The sequence below is a fragment of the Typopeltis vanoorti genome, chromosome 9 (assembly GCF_054136105.1).
Source record: "Typopeltis vanoorti isolate ZY-2024b chromosome 9, IOZ_Tvanoo_1.0, whole genome shotgun sequence".
NCBI lineage: Eukaryota > Metazoa > Arthropoda > Arachnida > Uropygi > Thelyphonidae > Typopeltis > Typopeltis vanoorti.
Genome location: NC_143557.1, coordinates 79,930,183 through 79,957,707, shown reverse-complemented (window position 1 = coordinate 79,957,707; position 27,525 = coordinate 79,930,183). Strand labels below are relative to the sequence as shown.

The 27,525-nt window shown below is 36.0% G+C and overlaps 1 protein-coding gene across 4 annotated transcripts in view; it reads right to left on the bottom strand.

Moving 5' to 3' along the window:
• Window positions 1–27,525, bottom strand: part of LOC150103189 (kelch-like protein 38) — a 161,907-nt gene that overhangs the window by 50,815 nt on the left and 83,567 nt on the right. For all 4 annotated transcript variants that reach the window (XM_090397751.1, XM_090397753.1, XM_090397750.1 and 1 more), the window contains 4 exons: window positions 21,947–22,418; window positions 12,000–12,160; window positions 11,753–11,882; window positions 6,018–6,350 (listed from right to left, as the gene is read on the bottom strand). In XM_090397751.1, the coding sequence (XP_090253877.1) occupies window positions 6,018–6,350; window positions 11,753–11,882; window positions 12,000–12,160; window positions 21,947–22,418 (1,096 nt within the window). The remainder of the gene's footprint in view (window positions 1–6,017; window positions 6,351–11,752; window positions 11,883–11,999; window positions 12,161–21,946; window positions 22,419–27,525) is intronic.

Genomic DNA, 27,525 nt, shown 5'->3' with positions numbered 1-27,525 from the left:
GTATCATGATGATTCGTGCCCGCCATCAAAATAAGGATATTACGACTGCTGCCCAATGCTCCTTGAATACAGTAAAAACAATCAGGCATGAACTAGAGACTTGCAATGGTGACTACGAGGATGTAGCAAGAAGAAAGATCCCTAGCAGACGATCTGATTGCGTTCGTACAGCAGAATTCCTCGCAAATCTGCAGGAACAGGTGTTGAAGAACCCTGGCATTGGAATTCGGGCTTTGTTCGTGGAGTTGCTAACTGTAGTCAAGCCCTGGATAACAAGGGTAGCCAATGGTAGGCCGTATGTATGGCAGCAGGATTCGGCCCCTTGCCACACCTCTGGGAAAAGTCAAAAATGGTTGTCTGAAAATTTCTACGACTTCACCAGTCCAAATGTTTGGCCTCCAAACTCCCCAGACCTTAACCCCATGGATTATTTTGTATGGGGCGCAGTTGAAAAAGACACCAATCGCACTTCCAGTAATACAAAAGCCCAGTTAATGGATAAAATTAAAACAGTTTTTGCGGCCCTTCCCAGGGAGACTGTAGCATCAGCTTGTTCGAGGTTCCGAAGCAGAATTGAAGCTGTGATCGATGCTAATGGTGGTTATTTTGAGTAAATCTTGTTGATAGTATTGTAATTAACTCTGCCTGTAATGTTTTTTTGTCAATTCATTAAATTTAATAGATACAAAGAAGATTTTCTTTTTCCTTACGAAACTGTCAAATTTATCCCGAACACCCTGTATATTAGTTTTTAAATCCAATTTCTAATAGATTGCTGAAAAGAAGTCAATGAACGCCATAATGTGAGGAACAAACAACCATGGCTCCCACCTTAATAAGATGTAGGACCTCCTTCCTGCAGGGCATGCTTTCCACAGGCGTACGATAGCGATCAATGGGAATTTTGGACCATTCTTCCTGTAGACATGTAAATGAGGTCCTGGATTGTAGTGGGGCGACGTCCCTTGACTTCACCTGACGCTCCAGTTCATCCCATATATACAGTGGCGGATTAAGGACAGTTGGGCCCCCCTAGGCAAATAATATAATTTGCCTAGGGGCCCCAACTATCTTTAATCTATCATATATATTTGCCCCTTCCCCATAAAAAAAAATAAAAGGCGGCAAATAAATGAAATTTTGTACTTTTGAACTTCTGGATTTTTCTGCCTGTTAAAGGATGATAAATAAAACTTTTTTTTTTATTTTTTTATCAGTTTTTTTTTTTTTTACAATTTTACAAAGTTTTTTTTTTTTTTTTTTACTTGCACTACACTCAAATAATGAAAACATGAAAAGTCACACTAAAATGTTATTTTTGAAAAGTCAAACACCTCACTCTTACACGATTCAATAACAAATGAAGTTAAGGAGCAACCAGGCGAAACTTCCTATCTCGGCAATGCAATCAGTTTTCGTGACCTTGAAGCTGTCAACAGCGCCGTGCGCCGACATTGATAAGCGGTTTAATTTAAAGCGTAATAGCGCGTGCTGTTCAAAATACGAAGCTTGTCAACTAGCGCCGACATTGATATTGCGGCATTTTTAAAGCGTAGATAGTGCGCGCTTTTCAAAATACGTATTAAAACGTAATAATTGTTTTGAAAATTTTTTCGCTTAAAATAATCAAGATTTTTATGATGTTTACTGAAAATATTAATCTATTTTAAAACACTATAGGAAAATGTCTTGGCTTGGGGCTCCCCAAAGCTTGAGGCCCCTAGGCACGTGCCTCATTGCCTTAATGGGTAACCACTGCATATATGTTCAATATATGTGTGTTCGATATATATATATGTGTGTGTTCAATATGTGTGTGTGTGTGTTCAATATATACAGGGTGTCCCAAAATTCACGCAAGATTTAAATTTAGCGCCATTTGTGCGGTAAAGTGTTGCCAACGAGAAAAAAAAAAGACACCGTGACAGCTGACAGTTAAGGGTTATTAAAAATGACCACACACACACAGCGAAAAGAGTTCGTTGAATGGATTATGGAACAACAACAACAAGTGGATGCTTATTTTTCGAACCAAATCATCTTCAGCGATGAGGCTCATTTTCATCTTGATGGCTTCGTTAATCGACAAAATTGTCGTATTTGGGGTTCAGAAAATCCACGAGTGATTGTTGCGAAACAAATGCATCCACAACGTGTCACTGTTTGGTGCGGATTTTGGGCTGGAGGCATCATCGGTCCATTCTTCTTCGAAAATGCGGCTGGTAAGGCAATAACAGTTAATAACAGTGCTCGCTATCGCAACATGATAATCCAGTTTTTTGTGCCTAAATTGCAAGATATGGATGTGGACGACATGTGGTTTCAACAAGACGGTGCCACATACCATACACCCCGAGAAACAATTCAATTACTGCATGAGTCATTTCCTGGTCGTGTAATTTCCCATTTTGTTGATCAGAATTGGCCGCCCAGATCATATGACTTAACGCCGTTGGACTTTTTTCTTTGGGGTTTTTTGAAGTCTAAGGTTTATGCCAACAAGCCCACGACCACCCACGCCTTGAAGGAGGAAATTGAGAGCTGTATCAACGAAATTCAGCCACATTTATGCAAAACCGTCATGGAAAATTTCGACAAAAGAGTGCGTATGTGCCAGCAAAGCGGTGGAGGCCATTTACCCGATATGCTATTATTCCATGCATAACCCTATACTGTATACTTTATGAAACACAGGGTTTATTATATATATATATATATATATATAATGTTTTGAGTGCCTTGCAGGAATCTCTTTCTGGAAGATGTTGAGGGGCATGTCTTGCTGAATTCTTGCAGCATAGTGGCAAGTGAGGCTGTTAAAACGGATGTCATGTTGGCGCTATATATATATGTGTTCATTATATATATATATGTGTGTGTGTGTGTGTGTTCAATATATATATATGTGTGTTCAATATATATATATATATGTGTGTTCAATATATATATATATATGTGTTCAATATATATATATGTGTGTGTGTGTGTGTGTGTTCATTATATATATATATATATGTGTGTGTGTGTGTTCAATATATATATGTGTGTTCAATATATATATATATGTGTGTTCAATATATATATATATATATGTGTTCAATATATATATATGTGTGTTCAATATATATATATATATATATATATGGGTGTATGTGTTCATTATATATATGTGTGTGTGTGTGTGTGTGTTCATTATATATATATATATATATATATGGGTGTATGTGTTCATTATATATATGTGTGTGTGTGTGTGTGTGTTCATTATATATATATATATATATATATGTGTGTGTGTGTGTGTGTGTGTGTGTGTGTGTTCATTATATATATATATATATGTGTGTGTGTTCATTATATATATGTGTGTGTGTTCAATATCTATATATATGTGTGTTCAATATATATATATATATATATATATGGGTGTATGTGTTCATTATATATATGTGTGTGTGTGTGTGTGTGTTCATTATATATATATATATATATATATGTGTGTGTGTGTGTGTGTGTGTGTGTGTGTGTGTGTTCATTATATATATATATATGTGTGTGTGTTCATTATATATATGTGTGTGTGTGTTCATTATATATATGTGTGTGTGTTCAATATCTATATATATGTGTGTTCAATATATATATATATATATATGGGTGTATGTGTTCATTATATATATGTGTGTGTGTGTGTGTGTTCATTATATATATATATATATATATATGTGTGTGTGTGTGTGTGTGTGTGTGTGTGTGTGTGTTCATTATATATATATATATGTGTGTGTGTTCATTATATATATGTGTGTGTGTGTTCATTATATATATGTGTGTGTGTTCAATATCTATATATATGTGTGTTCAATATATATATATGGGTGTATGTGTTCATTATATATATGTGTGTGTGTGTGTGTTCATTATATATATATATATATGTGTGTGTGTGTGTTCATTATATATATGTGTGTGTGTTCAATATCTATATATATGTGTGTTCAATATATATTATATGTTCATTATATATATATATATATATATATATATATATATATATATATATATATATATATATATATATATATATATATATATATATATATATATATATATATATATATATATATATATATATATATATATATATATATATATATATATATCAGGCCATGTCCTGTTTTCAATAAACACGAACAACGAAAGCCGCCAACATGAAGTAAATTCGACAACAACTTCAAACCTACATATTTGCCACAATGAGGATATGAACAGTAATCTCAGCTTTAATTTGCCTAACTCTTTCAGCTCTACTATCAGATACTAGAGATTGCGTGGTTCCACACACGCACAAGTGTACAACAATAGAACTCTAACACGGACTATAGCTCAAGTTCATAATAACTGTAATTTACAGTCGAATATTATAGCTTTATAATTGTATAGCTTTAGAGTGTCTCAATGTTTTTGCTTTCAGTGTCTTTTAATAGCTTTCTATGTTCTTAACGCCTGATGAAGTCAATCCCGACGAAAGATATTGCGTTTTCAAATAAATCTCAATTTGTTATAATTCTCGGATTTTTAGTCAGTTTATATATATATATAATGTTCAATAGGGTTGACATCAAGGCTCTGTGGAGCCCAGTCACGTGTGGTCACGTTTATGTCCTCAAACCACGCAGTTACAGCAGCAGCCTTATGACACAGTGCCTGCTGAAAAGAGACAATGGTCAGTTCCGTAAAAACCTACTAATTAGGAAGCATTGCATTGCAGAAGGTTCAGATACTTCTGGAAGTTCAGTGTTCAGAGCACCACAAACAGAGGTCTGAGGAAAAATAGGACCACACCGCCACTTCCGAAATGCATAGTTGGGCTTACGCACTCTAGTAAGAGACGTTCACCCGGAATCCACCCTTATACCTATCAAACTGCTCGGTAGATGGTGTAGCGTGAATTGTAGCTCCATAGCACAGCTTTCCAAACTTTCACGTCCCATTGTACACGCTCTTTGCATCTGAAGATGACGCTGCATGTTGGTTAGGGTAATGTGAGACTTGCATATTGCGGTCCTACCATGGAAACCCATGGTTGTGAGCCTCAGTTCTGAATGTTTTTGTGCAGATTCGTGTTCCAGTCGATGCCCGGAGCTAGGAATTCAACGCGTCAATCGACGAAGCAGTTTTTACATATTATCCTTCGTAGAAGCTGTGGTCACGTTTGGCGAGGATGGCGGATCGGTCCACTGCGGGTAGCACTTGCAGTTGACTCGCTACGCTTCCATCTCAGTATGGTATCACTTATTGGTGATCTGCGATGGCCCAATTTGTCAACAATTTACCGAACAGATAGGCCTGTAACATGGCATGCAATTACAACGCCTCTTTCAAACTCTGTCAGTTCCCTTCTGTAAGCCATTTCACCCAGTTGCACTGACCTGAGAGCATCATATTTCTCCAATTTATACCGGCTACAAGCATGTGACTCGTTACATGGCACGATGCACCTTGCACATGTGGGGTGTCCGTTAACTTCTTTCCAAGCAGTGTATATTAAATAGGCGTTCTAAAAAGTACATTATCGTTTTATTTTCATTAAAAAATATAATAACATGCAGTGCTCATACTGTTTTGCTTCTCTTATGTTCTTGACCCAGTAAAGATTTTCACCACTAGTCTAAAACAAATCAACTCTCTTAAATAAAATAGTTGCATTCGCCAAGCCTGACGCCTATTCAGATTCTTCCTTCAAAATATTCTATCTACAATATCCCTAACTCTTATTGCAGATTATAATTATTATTTTTCAATCGAAAAGAATATTTGTAGGTAAGTTGGATTGAAACGCTGCACGTTGAAATCGAGCATATATCGCTACTAAAAGCAAACCAGTCGTCATGGAAACGATACGTCACGTCCGTTTGTTGTCTCAAACAAAATTTTCATCATTATTATTACGCAGAGAAGTACAGAAATTATTCGAGAGAAGAAGAAGAATATAGGGAAATATTAATGTTACTTACGGCTGCTGCAGCAAAGAATCTGGGCGTGTGCATACGAGGAACAGGAATCCAAGTGTCCGTTTCAGGGTCATATTTTTCCACTGTTGAATGAATGGTAGTACTGTTGTATCCGCCCATGGCGTATATAAAGTCGCCAGAAGTAACCATTGAGAGCTTCACACGTGATGAATTCATGGGATGTACAGTTTGCCATTGTTTAGTTTCAGGATTGAAGGATTCTACAAAACTTAAATTCCAATTACCATCATGTCCTCCAGCTACGTAAAGGATTCCTTGTAATGCAGTGGCAGCGCCATACACTCGTGCTACCTTGGCTGATGGGATTACTGACCACTGGAAAAACATTGACAGAGTTAAACTGTTAATAAAGTTAAGAAATAAAATATGGAGGCTGTCAAAAAAAAAAAAAATAGAGTTCGTAGACTGATATTTTCCGGTAAATAACATTGTTATTTGTCAAAATAAAAGAAAAAGTCTAGGAAGGTTTATAAGACACCTTCAAATGCTAAAATAAAAGCAGTCAGTCAATTTTTTTTTCTAAAAAATATTCCGATATTCGTAAAACACACAAGGCAACAATATATATCACATTACAATATACCGAAATTCAATGTGTATGTATATACATATATACAGTTATATCTGAGCAACATTCCTTAATATTTTCCAGCCTCTTTTTAATTATAAAACTAGCGCAGATATAACAAAAGATTGTCTGGACTATACACAAACGCTGTCGCTGACAAGTGCATAACGAAAATTAAACAGAAAATAAAACAAAAACAGTGAAACAAATTTGGAATGACAATCCTGGCGATATTCTGACCACATATATTCACGCCACCTATCGGCATTACTTCTCTTTAAGTCTAGAATAGGGATGCACAGACCGCGGGCCGCATGCGGCCTCCGTTGATTTGCTGGCGGTCCACCTCAACGTGTATTATTTTAACTTTAACAAGTTACACGATAGGTAATTTTTAAAAATGGTACATGCGCAAAGCAAAGTAGCTGTGACGTCACGATTGCCTGTCTACTTATGATAATCGGTTAGTAATAATGTTAACAAATTTTATAATTCGTCTATTTTTCATATGAGTATTTTGTTTTCGTAGGTGCGGTTGCTACAATTAATTATCATCCCTAGGAAACGGTAAAAAAATAAATTCTACAATGGATAAAGCAGAGCCACGCAGGAAACGTAGTTTCGGGATAGCTGGACCGAAAAATATGGTTTTGTGCAGTCGTTTAATAATATCGTGTGCTTGATTTGCAAACGTGCTGTAGCCATACCAAAAGAATACAATATAAGGAGACATTATGAAAGTCTGCATTCTACATTTTCAAATCTACCCGAAGAACTACGTAAACAAAAGCTTTCATTTTTGAAACGGGAATTGACAGGTCAGCAAGTGATGTTTACAAAACCTATTCAAGATTCGGAAATCGCAACAGAAATAAGTTTTGAAATATCTCGCCTTATAGCAAAAAAGGTGCCGACCATTTACAGACGGAGATTTCGTTAAAGATTGCCTTGAGATAGCTGCTAAAAAAATTTGTCCTGAATCAACCAAAGATGTTGAGAAAATTCAGTTAAACAGGATGACTGTGCAAAGAAGAATTACTGCAATGTCGGAAAATGTAAAGGACCAATTAACATCTTATTCGAAGAAATTTGCCTATTATTCATTAGCTGTTGATGAATCAGCTGACATACTTCCACAGCCCAGTGTTAATATTTGCACGTGGAATAACGCAAGAGTTTGAGGTAAGTGAGGAGCTGATTGGAATGAGTTCATTGTCAGATCAAACGAAAGGTAATGACATGTTCACTGGGCTTTTGGGACAGTGTTCCAAAATTGATTTAGATCTGACAAAATTATCAGGTATCACGACTGACGAAGCCCCTTCCATGATAGGAGCTAATTCTGGATTGGTAACATTATTGAAACAGCATTTGGGACGGCACGACGATGAGTTGATACAATTCCACTGTATAATCCACCAGGAGAGCTTGTGCCCTAAGAAACTTGGATTAGAACATGTCATGAAAGTTTATAATGGTTTCAACGATTCATTTTATAAAATCCCGTGGCCTTAATCACCGACAATTTAAAAAGTTTCTTGAAGACATTGAAAGTGAGCATGGCGACTTAATTTTTTACACAGAAGTGAGGTGGCTAAGTCGTGGACAAACATTGGAGAGGTTCTTAAATTTAATTGATGAAATTGAAATCTTCATGACTGAAAAAAAAAAAAATGTCCCTGACATAAAAAATCCAGATTGGTTATGTGACTTAGCCTTTCTGGTTGGCATTACTAATCATTTTAATACGCGACTTCAAGGCAAAGATCAATTGGTTACTCAACTTTATGGCCACATTTTGTCTTTTCAGTGCAAGTTAAATCTATTTCAAATCCAACTGAAGTCAGGGAATTACATACATTTTCCTAATTATAAGAAAGTTTCTGAAAAGTTCAATGTCAACTTCAAAACTGTGTATGTTGAAAAGATTGATAACTTGATATCAGCCTTCAAGGATCGGTTTTCTGATTTTAAAAAAGTGAAACCGTTGCTAGATTTATTTAGCAATCTTTTTATTATTTTGCCCGAAAATGCATCTGAATCAGCACAGCTTGAACTCATCGACATTCAAAACGATGAGAGCCTGCGAAATAAATTTAACGAAGGCAATTTATTAAACTTCTATCGTTGTGTCGATAAAAACAATTATAAATGGTTTCTAGATAACGCATTAAAATGTGCAAGCTTTTTCAGAACAAACTGAACAAACTTTTTCAGTCATGAATATTAACAAATCGAAAAATAGGAACCGCTTGACTGATGAAAATTTATAATCAATTTTGCGGTTGGCTACTACAAAACTCGAACCAATCAAAACAATTATCAAATCAATGCAATGTCACGCATCAAATTAAATTTACTTACTTTTTATTACCTTTTTTGTAACAATTATGATAGGTATAAATAAAATAAACAATATATGATAGATAATTTTAAGTTTTTTTTGGCGGCCCTTCCATAAGTAACAGTAGAACTATGCGGCCCTCGGCCTTAACAAGTTTGTGCATCCCTGGTCTAGAATGTTCTGTCGAGAACATGATAGATTATTTCTTAATAAAAAAAAAAAAAAAAAAAAAAAAAAAGCACGAGATTGAAAAATATGTACGTGATAAGGAAAAATAATTGTGTTCATATTCACATTTCACACTCCATTAATTATATAGGGGCTGCGTATTTAACATACGTTGCAGATCTACTTATGAGAAGAAACACTGTTTGCTTCCTCCTTTCCGTTCCCTCCCTACCAACATGCGATTTATAAATTAAATTTGGATTTACCGTAAATCCCACCCAAAAATAAAGGGGGCTGCACCATTCATGTGTTGAGTCAAATCTCTGAAGAAGGAAAACATTTAAACAGAAATGGAGATTAACCTACAAATTCAAATCATTGCAGGAGTTCAAATTCCGTGTGTGATTTGCTTTGCTTTTAACCGCTCACAACTACCGGAAGTCATTTTGAAATTCTCTTCCAGATTTAACTGTCACTCAAACTAGAGCGAACTTCCCACACTTTACAAGCTATTAGTAAGGCTCAAACTAGTGTTGTCAGAGCAATCATACTGTGAAGGTGCGCTGATAAAAGGAGAAATCTTACCCCACTTATACAAGGCGGAAACAGCTTCTTGAGCCATCAATTAATTGCCTTGTTTGTTTATGAAATAGAGATATTTTAACCCTCTTCGCTAAAATTTAAAAAAGGAGGAGGGGAAAGAAAGAAAGACAAATAGTTCTCTACACATTTTCAGTGCCAAGATGTTCGTCCATGCTACGCGTATATTACGTTCGCATTGTCAATCTGAGATATCTGATGACATCTTAGGTTATATTATGACATTTTGAAAATGTTTCACTGCCAACAATATATATCAGTAATGGGAAACCTACGTTATTTTTTTTTTTTGCATTGTCATCTAATCAAACAGAATCGGATCGAATTTTGAGAACAAAGTAAACAGCTGTCCTTTAATAGCCTGTATGTGACAATAATCTGTAATACTGTAACGTCAATCAGTAGACCAGACATTTTCAGTGAAATGTCTCAACGAATGTGATTAAAATAAAATTACATAACAATTAACATTATCTTAAAATAAAACAATTGCACTTCATGGCATTTATTCCCAAGGGAGTAGGCAGAGCTTTGACTCTAACATCATAAAGACAGGTGAACATCTCATCAGCAACCTTCGCTGATAGTGAGCTCATGCTATCAATAAATCAAGGCTTTCAGGAGAGAGAGAGAGAGTACCGCAGATAACCGCTGCTATCTCATGACCCTAAAAATTAACACTTGTATTATTGTATGTAATAGTGAGTTCATGCAGTAGTTTGTTTTCAGGAGGAATCAAAAATCCGACTTTCGAGGGGTAAAAATGCTTACTTTCCTGTGTCAAAGATTGACTAACTATGGAATCAGCCGAAGAAAGGCTTACAAAAAAGCTATTCCTCTAGTCGAAGCTACAACAGTTATTTATTTATTATTTTTTTATGCAGCCTAGCGCTATGAATGCAAACCATTTCCGCAGGGCTATACTTTAAATACTCTTTAATCAAAATAAAAATATTTAAATTAGTTATTTTTGTAATTATGTATTCAGATACATAGTTGAATGTCTTCGTGTTATGTAATTTTAGTGTAAATTACATAATTTTAATTTATATGATATTTATATTTCCTGAGTTTCTGAGAGAAAAATCCCTAACTTGCCTGTGCTAAAGATCAACTAACTCGGGAAATAGTTTAAAATCATTAGTGTTTAAAAATATTTTTATTTTAATTATGTAATTTTTATATTAATCATCTTCTTGCAGATCAAAGAAGAGACGTTTCTATCCTTTGGCAATCCCTAAGCTCAAGGCTACCAATGAAATGAAACTTTCATGAGAGAGCGAACGACAGGTAAGTGCTGCCATCTCATGATGTCTGGAATCATGCTATTTCTAAAGTTGTTCTTTTTTGACCTGAGGAGTTAAAACCATACTTGCCTATTCCAAAGATCGACTAACTTGACCTAGAAAAAAAAAATGTTCCTTTTGTCGATACCTAAAATCGAACCTGTGTTTAGAAGAAAAGCATATTAAGCTTGATTTTTCAATATTATAGGTTTGAGTTATTCAAGTCCTTTTAGACCTCCAATAAGCAGAGCATTGGACTCACACCAGGACTATGAAATTCATCACCCACCTAAAGACAATCACAGGTATCTCATGCCTACGGCAGAATTCAAATATGCTGCCTTGGTTTCAGAACGGGTATACTGTACTATGAACTAGCAACCAAGGCCCGTTTTGTTGCTATTGTTTATTTTTAATGTTTTTTTTTCCCATGCTGTTTTCATCCAGCTCAATTTCTGTAGTTTTGTAATGGGGCGGAAGCTAAGCATAATTTAGTTTGAGATGAACTAAAGATACGGAAACAAAGCATGACTTGACAATAACAGCTCTTAATATTTGGATAACATTCGCTAACAAATTTGAGACTCCAATATAAATTAATTTGAATTTTATGGCAATTTGTGAACAAGATAGGGAAGTCGGTTAAGAACTTAAGTTCCAAATCAACAATCCAATCAACATAATATTATATAAAACTATAATTAAATATTATAGTTCAAAAGTATGAACTATAATATTTAAGATGATTTACCTTGTTCTCTGTTGGATCGTATTTCTCCGCACTACGCAGGATTATCGGTTCATTAGCGCGATCCCTAGTTCCGGAATCGCCCCCCACGACATAAATCTGTTGGTTCAAAACAGCGACTGAAGGAAATCCTCTGTCAAGAAGAAAAATATAAAATAAATATAAAATAAATAATTGTTTTTAATTTAAAAATTCAATAATGCTATTCCAATTTTTTATATATTTTGTTTTTCACGTGGTGTCTACTTGCCTTGATTGTTTCATAGGAGGTATTCCTCTCCACTCTTTTTTAACGACGTTGAAACAGAAGCAATTAGCAGACCAATTCTCATCAGGCGCAAGACCCCCAATAACATAAATGTCGTAACCAATAGCAACAGCATGATGGCAACAAACAGTAGTATTTGTGGGCTGAGAAAACAAAAAGCAGATAAATATTGTCAGTCTTAATAAATATAATTTCCGATACTTTATTTATTTAAAAGACAAAACTTAAAAGAAGAGTATATATATATATATATATATATATATATATTCTGTTATCTTCCCTCTGTGTCACACGTACACACACACAAACACAAAATGAGATGTGTGGGAAGGGGGGGGGGGAATAAGAAGATCGGCGCGAAGAGCAGTTGCCTAAAAATAAAAGGTTTCTAAATAAATTCTGCACAACTAATAACCAACACCAGTTCAAGATTGACACAGCATACCATGTAACGTTTGGTCCACCTTGAATTGGTGTTGAGCATCATATTGCCGCCCAGGTTGACCGAGTGGGTAGCGTATCCGCTCTCCAGCCAAAAGGCTGCGGGTTTTCGAATCCCGCTGTGGGCATGGATGTTTGTGAAAATACTAGTGGTAGTGGGCAGTAGATGGCGTTGGTGTAGCTGATGGATTGAGTAGTGGAGAAGTAGAGTAGTTGCTCTCCCTCAATGAGTCTTTGGACTCCCTAAAGGTGTCAAGTAATAATAATAATAATAATATTATTATTATTATTCATAGCAGTTCTTGTTTATAACAAGATCAATGATCGATCACAATGAGAGTTTTTTTTGGACAACGTGGTCAGATGAAGTGCATTGCATCATCAGCGAATCTGTCAAAATTAACAATATGATAATACTTGATTATCAAAATCGTGAGTGTATCTTGATAATTCTTCTTGTCAAAGTTCCATAATCTTTGATGAAGGATTATGGACTATTAAGAGTAAGTGAACAAGTCGTTTACCGATATTCACGTTCCAAAAGGACTTCATACTTATGTCCATCGATGTCATTATGCAGATACCATGGTCAACGACAAAGTTGTCTTTTTTCCAAATCCTAAACGTGGTTGAGTAAGGTAAAAAGTCCAGGTGTAGACAATATTCCCATAGGACTGCTACAAAATCTAGGTGATGAGACAAAAACTTTATCAATTAATAGCCCAAATCTATGATAGAGGAGAAATACCAAAGGAGTTTATGAAATCAACCATAATACCAATGCCAAAAAAGAATAATGCAAAAAAATGCAACCAATTTAGAACAATAGCTTTAATCCCACATGTTAGCAAAATTCTGCTAAAAGTTATTCAAAATAGAATTTATTCAAAAATAAATTGTCTATTGGATGAAGACCAATTTGGATTCAGAAAGAATAAAGGAACAAGAGAGGCAATACTCTGTTTAATAACAATAATAGAGAGAAGATTAGACCTTAGTCAAAATACTTATATTTGCTTCCTTGATTTAGAGAAAGCGTTTGATAAAGTAAACCAGCAAATACTCCTAAATTGTCGAACTAATATCGGCATAGATTTGAGGGATAGGAAAATAATTTATCAAATTTACAAAAATCGAAATGGAATAATTAAAATCAATGATAAGGAGAAAATAATAAATATAAGGAGTGAAGTAAGACAAGGATGTATACTTTCACCACTTTTATTTAATTTATATATTGAAAAAGCCATTCAGGAAACTAAAGATAAAATAAATAGTGGATAAAGATAAATGGTGAGCAAGTCATGTGTATGAGATTTGCTAATGACGTAGCCCTTGTAGCAGAAAACAGAAGAACGTTAAAAACAATGCTAGAATTACTAAATAATAACCTTGAAAAATATAAAATGAAAATCAACACATATAAGATTAAAATCATTGTTAGAAGCAAAATCCCTATAGACATCAGCGGGAAACAAATAAAACAAGTGAAAAGCTTTAAATATTTAGGAAGCCTAATAACAGAAGATGGCAGAACAAGAGAAGACATAAGATCAAGAATAAACAATGCAAAAGCCCAATTCTCTAAGATGAAAAGCATTTTAACAGGAAACCTCAACCTACAATTGAAAAAAAAAATTAGTAAAGACATTGATATGGAGCATTGCACTGTATGAATGTGAAACCTGGATTCTAGGCAGAGAAGATGTAAGAAGATTGGAGGCTTTTGAAATGTGGTGCTGACGTCGCATGAAAAAAATAAAATGGACAGAAAAAAATCAAACGAACACGTCCTGAGAGAGAGATAAACGAAACAAGAACTCTAATTAAATCGATCAAAAATAGAAGGGATAGGTGGTATGGACATATACTTCGTCATGATGGACTTGTGAAAAAGAATAACCGAAAGCAAAATAGAGGGGGAAAGAAGAAGAGGCAGACCAAGGAAAAGCTTTCTTGACCAAGTCAAAGACAGCACGGGTTTGAGGAGTTACCAGGAGGTTAAGAAAAAAGCCAATGACAGAGCGGAATGGAGGAAATTGCTGCTGAGCTACCAGTCCCAAGACTGATGTAACTGATGAAACGTGGTTGCATATTTTTTTTTTTTTAAGTTGCAGCTTTGAAATACACCTGTTTCTATTTTATTTTGCACAGTCATAAACCCTATGACATGTGATCGCGGAACAGTAAGAATAATCAAACTTCAAGTCAGCATTTTGTAGATTAAAGCAGTTTTTCTAAGTGACTATCGCCATAATTTTCTGGTTGTCTTTCACCTCACGTGACACTGAAATAGGAAACGTCTTGCTTCGTAGATAGAATGTTATGGTGCACAATTGTTGACAAGTACATCAACCATAGATCCAACTTCGCGACTAGAAAGGTCTAGCTTCGAATCCAGGGAGAGAGAGAGAGAGACTATTTTGTATGAGTACGGCCTTAGGCCGTGACAGGACATGTGTGCCTAACTCACTAATGAAAGATCCACATTTAGCTTCTATGTTAAACTGAGCACTGCAATGGATAATATAGTTCGCCCACCGATTTGAGGTCCCTCGACACTTCTGCGCATGTCAGAAAAAGGAGAATCCATTCCGATAATAGGGTAATCACTCTGTCCTCAGGGATGTAATAATAAACAAACTGAGTTTTTTATTATTACAGGTCGGAAAATTTAGCTTTTCTTTTAAAGTGTAACTATTTTGCTTGTATAACAGTTGGAAAAATGTACGTAGAGTGTTAATAAAATTAAAAAAGCTATAGCATAAAACAAAAATGTAACTAAGTTTATTTTTAAGAAAGTTTTCTATAAAATAAAAAGAATTATACAGAAAAACAGAAATTATTTCAAATGAACTTAGATATTCCAAACTTACAGTTGAGAGAACTGAGGCACTTTAATGTCCTAAACTGATTAATTATTTATGAGTTGTTGTGACTCTCAACAGCATGCAAAAAAATGTTGGAAAAAATACCATTGTCAAATTCTTTTAATCTTCAGAGTCATCTGAATCGGTGTCCGAATCGCCATCACTTTCACTTAAACTGATCACCATAGGTTCGCACAATTCTTCGATAATTCCGTCTCTATCCCAATATATATTTTTCAATGAGGTGACATGAGAGCAATATTTTCCCCACTTTTGAACTGTAATACTTTCAATCGCCTGTTCTGAAAGCTTAAAAAGTTTCGACATGTCAATATTCCCAGTTACGTTGCGATGGCGAATGAAACTTTTCACTTCTGCCCAAACATACTCAATAGCATTAATATCGCAATGATATGGTGGTAGCCTCAAAGCTAGAAATCCATGCTCTTTGAGCATCGTGTCGAATTTAAATAGTTTAGTTGTGGGCGAGTTTCTTTTGACCAAATTAAGCAATTCAATTTTTCGCATATCTGGGGAATGAAAAATGTTATTTGCAGAGAGCCAATCCATAAGAACTTGCTTCTTATTAGACCAATTTGGAACTTTGTTTAATCGAATAGAGTGATATGAAGCGTTATTAATTATAACAACAGCATTTTTAGGAAGGTTTGGAATCAGTTTTTCTTCTGCCCACTTTTCGAAAATCGTAGAATTCATTTGCCCATGGTAATCTCCAATAGTTGAATTGGCTTTGTATAGTAAGTTTGAATTCGCTAAAAAACCCATTTCTCCACCCGGACACAAAATTATTATGCGCCGCGAGGCATTTCCGGTTTGTAGCACTCCACATTCTTCTTTAGACTGCCAACATTTTCCATAAGTTAAATTACTATCAATCCAAGTTTCATCTAGATACACAATCGGTCTTTTCTCCTCCCTGAAACGTCTTATTGCTCTCAAATACTACGTTCTACATAAAACAATGTCACTTCGCTAGTAACTAGTAACATTACTGGCTTAACGGGTGAAGCAAAAGCTTTTCATATTCCCGGCTATCTTAACAGAGACTGTGAGTAGAAAGAGTTTATGAGCTATATTGCTCGCCCTGATTGGGCTAGGAGATTAATCCTCAGTGAGGGGATTTAGGATGGCTTTAGGTCTTTTGTGCTTAGAATAGTCCGTTGCATCATAGTCAGCGGCCAGTTGGATCAGTCTGTTAGAATGCACACTTGCCTTTGAAAAGAATTTGGTTGCTATAGTCCGCATGAAGGTGTAAATATAGGGGACCTCCGTGTCGCGGTGCAGTTGGACAGTTCGGATGAACCATGGAGCGCCCAGGATCATTCTAAGACACTTGTTCTGAATGCGTTGTAATTTAATGATATTTGAGTTTGAAGTATGGCTCCAGGCCGGTGAGGCATAAGTGAGTATTGGACGAACCATCAGTTTGTATATGAGAAGTTTGATTCTGGTGCTCAGTTTGCTGTTTCTGTTTATTAGCGGATAGAGCTGGGCTATGGTTTTGGATGTGTTTGCACAGAGAGTCTTGATATGGGAGTTGAAAGTCAGTTTACTGTCCATTACTACACCAAGGTACTTGATCTCTGTTTTCCACTGAATTTTTGTGTTAAAGAGGAGAATATCTTCTTTGGGAAGCACTGATCTTCTAGAGAATAAGACGGCTACGCTCTTCTGAGGATTCACCTGGAGACGCCATTTGGCAAAATATTGCTCTATTTGCAGTAGGTTTTCTTGCAGTTTCTTGATGGCTTAGTGAGGCTTTAATGATCTGGCCAATATCGCTGTGTCATCAGCGTAAAGAGCTTTAATTGAAGATAATGGGTTGTGTGGTATATCATGCAGGTATAAGGAGAATAGGATTGGTGCTAGTAAGGACCCTTGTGGAACTCCAGCCAAGATGTGTTTCTGTGAGGACATCACTCCACTTAGTCTCACTTGCATGCGCCTATCGCAGAGGTACGTCTTTAAGAGTTGAATGATTCCGATTGGGATACCGGATGATATAAGCTTGTATAGTAAACCATAATGCCAAACCTTGTCAAATGCACTGGCTAAGTCTAGGAAAACAGCCCCAGTGCATTGGCGCCAGTTAAAACCTGTGATGATATGTTCCACCAATCTGTGTATTTGTTGTGTGGTACTATGCAACTGTCTGAAACCAAACTGCTCCTCAGGCAGGATGTTTAACAGGAGTACAGAATCTTGAAGCCTAGTAAGAATTACCTTTTCAGCTATTTTTCCGAGATTAGAAATGAGACTGATTGGTCTGTAATTCTGTGGCAGAGTGGGATCCTTTCCAGGTTTATGAATTGGAACAATGTACGGCAATTTCCAGTAGGAAGGGAAATACTTGTAGTGAAGTATGGAGTTGATTATGTTTGCCAAATGAACAATAGCTTTGCGAGGTAGAAGTTTTATAACTTTGTTGGAGATGCCGTCGGGTCCAGGAGCCTTTTTATTTTTGAATTTCTGAATAATAGCATATATTTCAGCAGGTGAGGTGGGTGTGATTTGAGTAGAATGTGTGGGAGCAGACTTGAGTGAATATCTGACATTACGGTGTATCTTGTAGATATGACTAATGTCAAGGTGACCGTATGCGGGTTTGCATTGATTTTCAAGATGATTCGCTATTGCCTCAGCTTTATCAGCATCGGTGTGGATGAGACCTGAATCTGTTTGCAGAGGGGGAAGAGGTTTATTTTTGTTCTTGATCTTTCGGATAAGATTCCATACAGAGTGGCTGTCAGCGGAGATGGAGGTCAGTTTTTCTTCCCAGAGTTGAGTTCTATGAGCTGCGAGTGCATCTCTCACTGCAGAATTTAACCTATTTAAGATCCGTTTATCTTGTGGTGCCCTAGTGTTATGGTATCTTTTTCTAGCCTTATTTTTTTCCCTAATCAGATTCATAGTATCTTCAGGCAGGTGGTTGGACTTGTGGGTTGGTTGCAGGGGTAGTAACTGCTGTACAGGCTGCTGTAATCTGTTCTGTTAGATTTTTGACAGCTATGTCAATTTCCTCTTTTGATTTAATGATGGGAACAGGTCCAATATATTTCGGGAGCATCTTGGAGAGCCTTTCCCAAGGAATAAATGAGTGAGGGAGTGGGGATGATTTTTCAAGATTTCCTAATTTTAACCTTATTGAATTATGATCTGATGATAAATCATTGATTGTTATTAGATTGTATTGGAGTCTGATGTGCTGCAGTATGGCTATGTCCAATACATCGGCCCTACCATAGGTGTTGTGATGGGTGGGATTAGCAGGGCCTATTACGTGAAGGTTGTTGAAATCAGCATAGTTCTGTAGTATCTGTCCATTTTTGTTAGTGGAGTGGCTATTCCAGATAGAATGCTTGGCATTTAAATCACCTGCCACAATGGTAGGCTCTCCAGTGTCAAATATGGCGTTCAAATCAGAAGGTAGTAGTGCTTTTTGTGGTGGATGGTATGCTGCAAAAATTTTTAATTTGCCTACTGAGCTCGTGAGAATCTCGATGCCAGTGATCTCAAGATTGGAGGTAGTAGGAATGTTTATGGAGTGATGAGAGATAAAATTTTTGATGAAAATTGCCGTGCCTCCACCTCTGTGGGTTGATCTGTCAGTTCTATACGACTGATATCCATAGATTTTGGGATTGTCTGCTGGTCTTAGATGCGTTTCATTTATTAGTAGAAGATCTGGCCGATGTCTGTGGGCAAAATTTTGGAGTTCTAGGATCTTATTTCTTAAGCCGTTTGCATTCCAGGCTATTATCTCTAGGGCTTCTGGTTTTAATTTTTTACCGTTCATTAGTGAGCGCTGAAATGATGACTTGAGTATCTTTTAGAAATCTGTTAGTAGAACTTTGTGAAGGATTAGATCTGCTGAAATCTAATAGCATATTTGCCAGGGACGCGGTAATGATAGCTGTCATATTTGGGCGTGATGTTGACTGTTCTAGGGATGTCTGTTTAGGGCGGGTTACATCCACATATGTCCTGGGCTGCCAGCTTAGAGTCGTTTTTTGAGGGACCTCAGTTTTCAACAGATGGGCTTCTGAGTTTTTATTCTGTACTTTAGGAGGCTGTGATGTAGCCGCAGATGTAGGCGAGCTGATGGAAGGAGAGAATGGTCCCTCTTCAGATTTCCTGTTACGTGGATTGTGCAAACATCCTCTGTAGTTGGATGTGTTAGGACCGCCACAATTGGCACATTTAGCCGGGGTAGATTTTGATTTAGAACAGGTGTTGGTTGGGTGACCAACCCCACACTTCAAACATTTAAATTCGGCCCTACACATTTTCTGGGCATGCCCAAACTTTTGACATCTATGGCATTGCCCAGTAGAAGCTCTCTTCCTTAACGGTTCTACCGAGATTTTTAATCCACAGATGGTTGTCAAGTCATATATGTGTTTATAGGTTTGACTGATCTCGATCAGCACTAATGGCATTGGAGTCTTGTCCCTCCTGGTCATCCTGCTGACCTTGATTGATGGTAAATCACTTGAGTGCAGGTCTGTGATGATTTCATCGGTGGAGACATCCTCAGGCACGCCTCTAATCACAACCTTTAGATTTTTTTCCGAACCGAGTGAGTAAGTGTGGTACTGAATTCCTCTGGAATTTAGTTCTGCTGTTAACCTACGATAGTCTGTGGCAGTTTTAGGGTGAATTTTTACACCATCTGTGATATTCTTTGCATTGTTATATGAGATCTTTAGGTCGTTCATTATGCTCTTTAGAGTCATCCATTTGTTCTTCTCACGCAGGATAATCGGGGGGATCTTTTCCCTTGCGGAGGTAGTTGAGTCTGGGGCAGAGCCATCTTCTTCCATGACATCTATAATCGGTGTTTCGGAGGTCACAGTTTTGCGCTTTTTGCTTGCGCGAACCTCCTGGAAATCAGTGTGGTCAGTACAGGAATGATCTTCAGCCGTTGTGGTTTTTTCAGTAGCGTTGTCTTGGAGTAGTTCAAGAAGTTGAACGTCGTCCGTATCAACTTCTTGGATTTCATGAACTACTACCTTACCTGGCCATTTTGTGTGTAGCAGATTTCCAATATGCTTGAAAATAGCCAGGAGCTGTTTGAAGGTGAGTTCCTCGTACGGCAGGTCTGTGGTTGGACCCACGTTTTGTTCTGGAGAACAGGACATGCTTTCCATTTCTATCTACCGTATTGTGATAATAGGTAGTTTCTAAAATAATAACTGATGCAATGAAACAATGGCGATGCTGATGGCAGTAGGCCTAGCGTATCGCCGTTGCTTCGGAAAAAAGGTTAACTTACCTACTGAATTAGTTTTTACGAGCCTATATAAGAACCAAACCGGTTGACTATACAAGTAGGACTATTCACTGTCAGTAAAAATATTTGTTGAGTTCATTAAATCACATTTTATATCAAATATCAGAATCGCGAATCAAATGTATGAGCACTAGGCAAAACGCCATTTTTTCCTCCATGATCATGTCACTTCGCTCCATGATAAGTTTCCTTTTATTCTGGGACTTTTTAAAACAAAATCCTATTTCATGAAGTATTTTCCTTAAAGTTTCTCTTTTCCAAGAAAAATTAATTTTTTCTTTAAGCACAGGAATCAATTTCGGAACAGTTGGCACTCTTTTCTCGACCACGTAAAATTCGTGAATAGCTCTTCTTATAACGTCTACATCAAAATCATTCAAAGCTACGGTTTCGATGGTTTTCTTTCTCTGGCGCTTTTTTTTAGGAGATTTAAATTTTGGCTTACCTTCACCTTTTGATTCCCTACGAATTCTTTTAACAGTCGACCCCGATACGCCCGCAATTGCACTTGCACGTTTTATGACTTGAGAAAGGGGAACAAGAAGACGGCCTTCTGACGATTCTTTTTCGCAGAATGTCAGCACATTATTCAATATTCTTTTGCAAGAGCTACTGAAACGTGTAATAATAGAACTTGTTGACTGTACTGGATCCATCATATACAAATTAATAATAAAAAAATAATGCAAAAAGAGAACAACAAAAATCAAGCTAGTACTAGTACAGCGACAGACAAGAAAGCACGTGATTTCGCATGTTGGCGACCAATTCGTACATCCTTCATTTCTTTCTCCCCTTCAGCATAAATCGACTATTCTTGGCACAAAGCCAAGAAGGGATCTAGAAATGGTGGGCGAACTATAGCTTATGGAACATCTCGGGATTCCCTTGGAAGTTGTTTACACCAATAGCGTATCCTTGGATAAAGTAGGAAGATGAATGAAAAAATAACAAATTAGGAAATGTACATACAGCATAACATTGGAGGCATTCCACATATCAATGTAGCTTAAACGACTACTGCTTAATAAACAAAAGGCAAGAAGATAAATGAGAAATTACATTTACAGATCGTGATTAACATCCTAAGGTAGCGATTAAAATCAAACTCATCCAGGTACCGCCAGTTCTGCTAAAAAAAGGTATTTGGGTCTTCATGTCAAGCAGTATTAATCGTTGCCAGATTTGGAAATAAGTATATTTTATTTAGAAAATTTTAGAATGAACAATTTCTTTTATGACTACAATTATCATTGAACCTCTCCACTCAAAAACAAATGTATATAATGGTAAGAAAGACTCACCGTTATCCAGAAATCAGCTTTATGATCGTACGACTGTATGTTTTTTATAGGAATGCAGTTTACGTCAATGCCACCAATCAAGAAGATAACTTCGTGAGGAACACGTGGTTGTGCGTGACGAGGAGCTTCTATCTCCTTTTTAACAATAAGTGGTAATTCGCATAGAAAGTTGAATCTGTCTTTTACCCTCTCCTGACACTTTGCATCTTCTACGACGAACGGATGGTTCATAATATTTGAAAAGAAAGTTCCTCTTTCTATAAATGATAAACGAATGCAACCCATCAGTATACTGAGATGCTGCTTCCTGTTCTGTGGATCGTGTTCAATCCAAAAAGTGACCATCTCCCAGACGTCTTCCTCTTCAGCATTTAGGTTGTTGTTGTTGAGTAGATGGGCGAGTTCGTCGACTGTGAGCTCCAATAAATATTCGTTGTTGTGCGGGATTTTGTCAAAATTTATCATCAAATATCTGAAATGAATGGGAAAAAGAAATGACGTTTTCTCTTTATGATCTTTCACACATTTAAATGAAAAATCAATAACGTGAAATCATTTAACTTAAGAAAGTGGAAAAGTTATGAACACTGAAATTAATTTTGAGAACGAACATTCATTTGTAAATAATTATTCAATCAGAAACATATAAATAAAACAAAATCACTTTTTTTAATCGTACACTCTCCTCCTTGTTCGTTGGCTAAAGAAGACTTCATCTGCAAATAATTCTTATAGTAATATTTAACTTTATTTTGTTAGAATTAGAACATAACTGTAATGCTGTACTGTACACTGCATTTGTCAATGTATTATTTTGTTAGCTGGTGGTAACACAGTAATATTTTTCAGATATATTTTCCATCCATTAATTCTTTATTTGTTATCATTCATACTTGACATTTGTTTATTGATTCGAAATTTTTTATTGCTTTTTCGTTAACGGCGGTGACGCTCTTGACTGAACAGCTTATTAAAATTGGTCAATTCTCCCTAAGGTATCAGTAATCAACATCTTGCAAAGACCATTACAGAAGTTGGTGTATGGAGTAGACCCAATTAGCTCGGTCTACTCTTTGCAAACCTTCACGTGTCAAAGCTAAAGAAGTTATCTAATCAGTTCCAAGCATCGATCCTATCATAAGCTCAGTCCAGATATGAGGTACGCCCACAAAACCCCCTCCAAAAAGTTAGCTGAAATCAAAATGTAGTATGCGGAGATATTGCTAACTGCAATTTTTATTTGAATTATATTAAAATCTAAAATAAATGTCACTTTATTATTATTATGGACAAAGTCCTGTGTGGCACACCGCTGTTCACACGTCTTATCCTGGACTCAAATCCTCAATAAACTACTCTCTGATATTTTTTGTCCATTAGCCACTTCACCTGTTTCATATATCTGAACCCATTTGTTCCAATTTCTATAATAAAGTTCCATGCTGTATCCTGTCCAATGGTTTTTCAAAGTCGAGTAGCCACCGTGTGGGCAACTTATCCAACTCAGCTTTTTAATTCTCTTTGATAATTACACGAATAATAAAAAATAAAATCGGAAATAACCTGCATAGAAAAAAAACAAAATAAAATCGGCATCAAAGCATTCTCTAGTCCTAACTGTTATAAATCAGTTGACAGCTGGTTTCATTGGCAGTACAATTTTTAGCTTGTGTTCATAGGCAATGATAAGTAAAATAACTACCGCCATCTCGTGTTATTTTCTGACTTGTGGATTAACCGCAAGTCAGAAAATCAACCCAATCTGAAAATCAGTTTGTTGGAGAAATACTATCATCTCCAAGATAATACAGAATAAGTGGCATGCTGTTTAAAATACCTAGAGGAGTTATTGACCAGATACTTAACAGAGCTTATTCTAGGTGATATGAATAATCTGCGTGACGCTACCTGACCGCGATAAATTGTACTATATAATTAGACGACACCAAAGGCATAATTATTGTGCTTTCTCTTCTTCCCTCTTTTGGTTTTTGAAAAAAAAAAAGAAAAAAAAAGCAACTATGACTTTTTAAACAGTTCCTTTTTTTCCTTGTTTAAAATTGGTGGTTGTGTGGGATTTTCAGTTTCATAATGCTAGGCTGCAAGAAAAAATCCTTCTGTGAGCTCATCACGCGCGCGCGCACACACACACACACACACACACTTACTCTCATCCTAAGATTTTTATTTAATAAGGTCAAAGCACCTTGTGGCAACTTATTTACCACGAGTTGCCTCAGACTTGAACTATGTTCAGGCGCAAACTCGACTTACTTGTCTGTTTGCTTACTTGGGAAAAAGTATTAAAACCTAGCTCAAAATTGCTTGGTATCTTTAACATAGTATACACCCAAGGTAAAAAAACTTTCTCTCTCTCTCTCTATTCAAAAGATTAGGTTTTTTTGCCCATTTGCCCAGAAACTCAGAAAAATTAACTGGAAATTCCTATTTCAGATAACAATGGAGTTAGGGTTTAGGATCACAGGATGGCTGCAATTGTTTGACGTACTCGCGGCCGGATGTGTTTATAATTATCAGTATCCTTGAGATCAACTATATAGTGACTGCTAAGAGTGAAGTGTGGTAGCTCATCGATTTCAAAAATTATAGCTAAAAGGATCCATCTTTTAGCCTTTTTGTGGATTAGTTTAGTGGCTACTTAAAACTGATTTGGTAGCTAATAATATTATTATAAGAAATCATTAAATTAACGTTCAGGACTCGAGTCAAGCTTACCTATGAACGTCTGTTTTTAAGTGCTCGAAACCTTTGTTGACTGCGTAATGGTAAATGTGTATGCAGTTATTTGGATCCATGTTTTGGAGTAGAAATCGCTTACATTTCTTGGAAAGGGCAGCTACAAGAAGTTGATCTGCTGCCGACATGAGATCCCAGACTGTGTCCCAGTTGATATCTGCTTCTTGGGTGTAGATGAACTCGATGATCCTGCCGAGTAGCTGAGACGATATTCCAAGTATCATGATTTCACTTTCTGGTTCTCCATTGCTTATGCTAGTGCATAGAGCCCTGAAATAGTCACTACTAGCTATCATGGTTGCTCGATGAACGGGAAACGCACCACCATCCTCAGTGCACAACTTCGCATCACAGAGTGTGCCATTATTTCTCATTTCGTTTAGAACGGCTGAGTAAGCAGAGCTGCCATTTTTTTCGTCCGCGTTGTCCATGATAACTTTGAAAGTAAAATATCCTAAAAATCGAGAAAATATGTATAATTATCTATTTATTACAAATAACATTTTTATAGCATATGAGTGCCTTTATATAACTTTAATAATCCTCACAGTTATTTTTACTAGCACATTGACAAGTTTAAAACACTATATTAGTTTGGAGAACTATTAGACCACAGATCTGTCCTATTTTGCTTTTTTAAACTGCGTTGTTCAATTAACATTGTTTTTACCTTGCAACACACACACACACACAAAAAAACACATAAATTATTAGTCCATTTCAAATGGAGAAATTTATTAATAGTCAACTTTCGTATGTTACATAGAAGTCCAGTATTTTCAGATTTCCAATAGGGATTTCTAACTGCACTATCCCGTAAAAATCCACCTTCTTGATACATTACACATATTTGGATCAATGCTATCGAAAAGGCTGAGAGGCTTTTCTTGTTACTTTTGAGATTTCCAAAATCCATGGGGCATAGCGTAAGTGTCTCTTGGACAAGGACCCATGTATGGTGTTCGTCTTGTATTTTGTAATTGGGTGTCAATTTCAGCTCCGACTACTTATTCCTTATATGAGTCATGTAGACTTTTATCCTCAGACTTCTCTGTAATGTCGAGGTGTACCTCAATATTCTGTTCTTTCTCTTTCTTTCTGTGTCAGCAATTTTCTTTCACAAACTTAAAATCCAATTTACATAGTTTTGATGATGGCGTTACGATGTACTTTTCCGAATAGTTAGAAATTGGAGGAAATTATTTTATATATATAAGGTATATATAAGGTCTTTTTTCAGATCTTTGAATGTATATATGTCAAGGAGATCTCGTGGAATACGATTTTCTTGATTTATACACTGATTTGATTGAATAACAATCAAATCGTCAAGCGCCTTGGAATTAGTAATATCCAGCTTCTCTTGAAACAAACATATCCCATCTGTAGTTGCATCATAACACATCATCAAAAAAAAAAAATGCAGTTTTTTCTTACTTTACTGAAGATATTTTCACTTCGACTTCTAAGTAACTCTTCTTCGTTCTTTCCTACCGTCTCTATCACGTGGAGGATCCATTTTCCAAAAATAAAAATAAAAATAAAAAATGCAGGTGTTCTAAACAAATGTTGTTAAATTTCTCTTCAGAAATCCTTCAGGCCTACTTACAAGACTCATTCAATATCGACGACATCCTGTTGTTCTTGGGTTCAAATCCCATATAAAGCCTTTTCAAATGAAAGCAAGTCAGCAAGTCTCATACAAGGATTGGTAGTGGAGGACACGCATATTAACTGACAGAAATATCCTACCTTGTAGTCTTAGCTGCTTCGGTCGTAATTCCAAGCCAAGCAACATCCTACATAAGGTAGAATTATGCAACCAATGTACCCAACACATAGCATGTCTAAACATCCCTCCATCCTGCGCTACACAAATCGTAGATGTCAAAGATTCATATTTTATTTTAACCAGAATCACGAAACATTCAAACCATCAAACAAAAATCATTTTACAGGTATTTATGTATAATAGTAGGAAATGAAATAAAAATATAGAAATGATATTTTTATACGGACATTTAAGTGATTTGGCTGGAGCGTAATCAATCTCAATTATATCTAATGAATTTCAACCATGCTTGCTTCCATGTTCAGTATTTATTTCAAGGTTTCAGATCATATTTTGAGTTATAGCTCTTCTTAAGTATTGGTTTTCTTAATTTTGGTTAAAAAAAAAAAAAGAAAAGAAAAGAAGAAAGAAATAAGACAAAATTTAAAATAAATATTTTAGTGGACTCATTGTTTAGAGTTAATTATATTTCTTTGAAAACAGGCTAAAAAATGCATATATAAAATTAAAACACTAAAATTTACTGAATGACGAGTTTTAAATTTGTTAAACTTGTAATAAACATAACCAATTACAGTAAATTACATTTACTACAAGCATTGATTTCAATTTATTCTGATGGTATTATTGCAGTGTGTGTGTGTGTGTTATCTTTTTTAAACGTTCTGTAGGTTTTCCTGTACTCGACTTTCTTCTTTTTGATTTTCATGCATTATACATTATTTTGACCTTTTTGTTGTGAATACAGTTGTGAGGGCCTCTTGTGGTAGTTTCGTGTAATATTTCATATATAAGTGATTGGTTTTGTAAAACTCGATGTAGCTTAGAAATACCAAAGCGCTTTACATCGATTTTTACAGAGGTCAAGTCCCATGAGAATGTTGCAAAAATAACCTTGTTTGTCTCTCTATGTTTTATGCTAAATATTACTGTAAATAACCTATGGGAATTAACTGTATTTACTCCTTTAACAAGAATATTTTTAGAATGTCAAAAATAAAGGCAATGCTTTGCCGCCGGAACTTTGTAT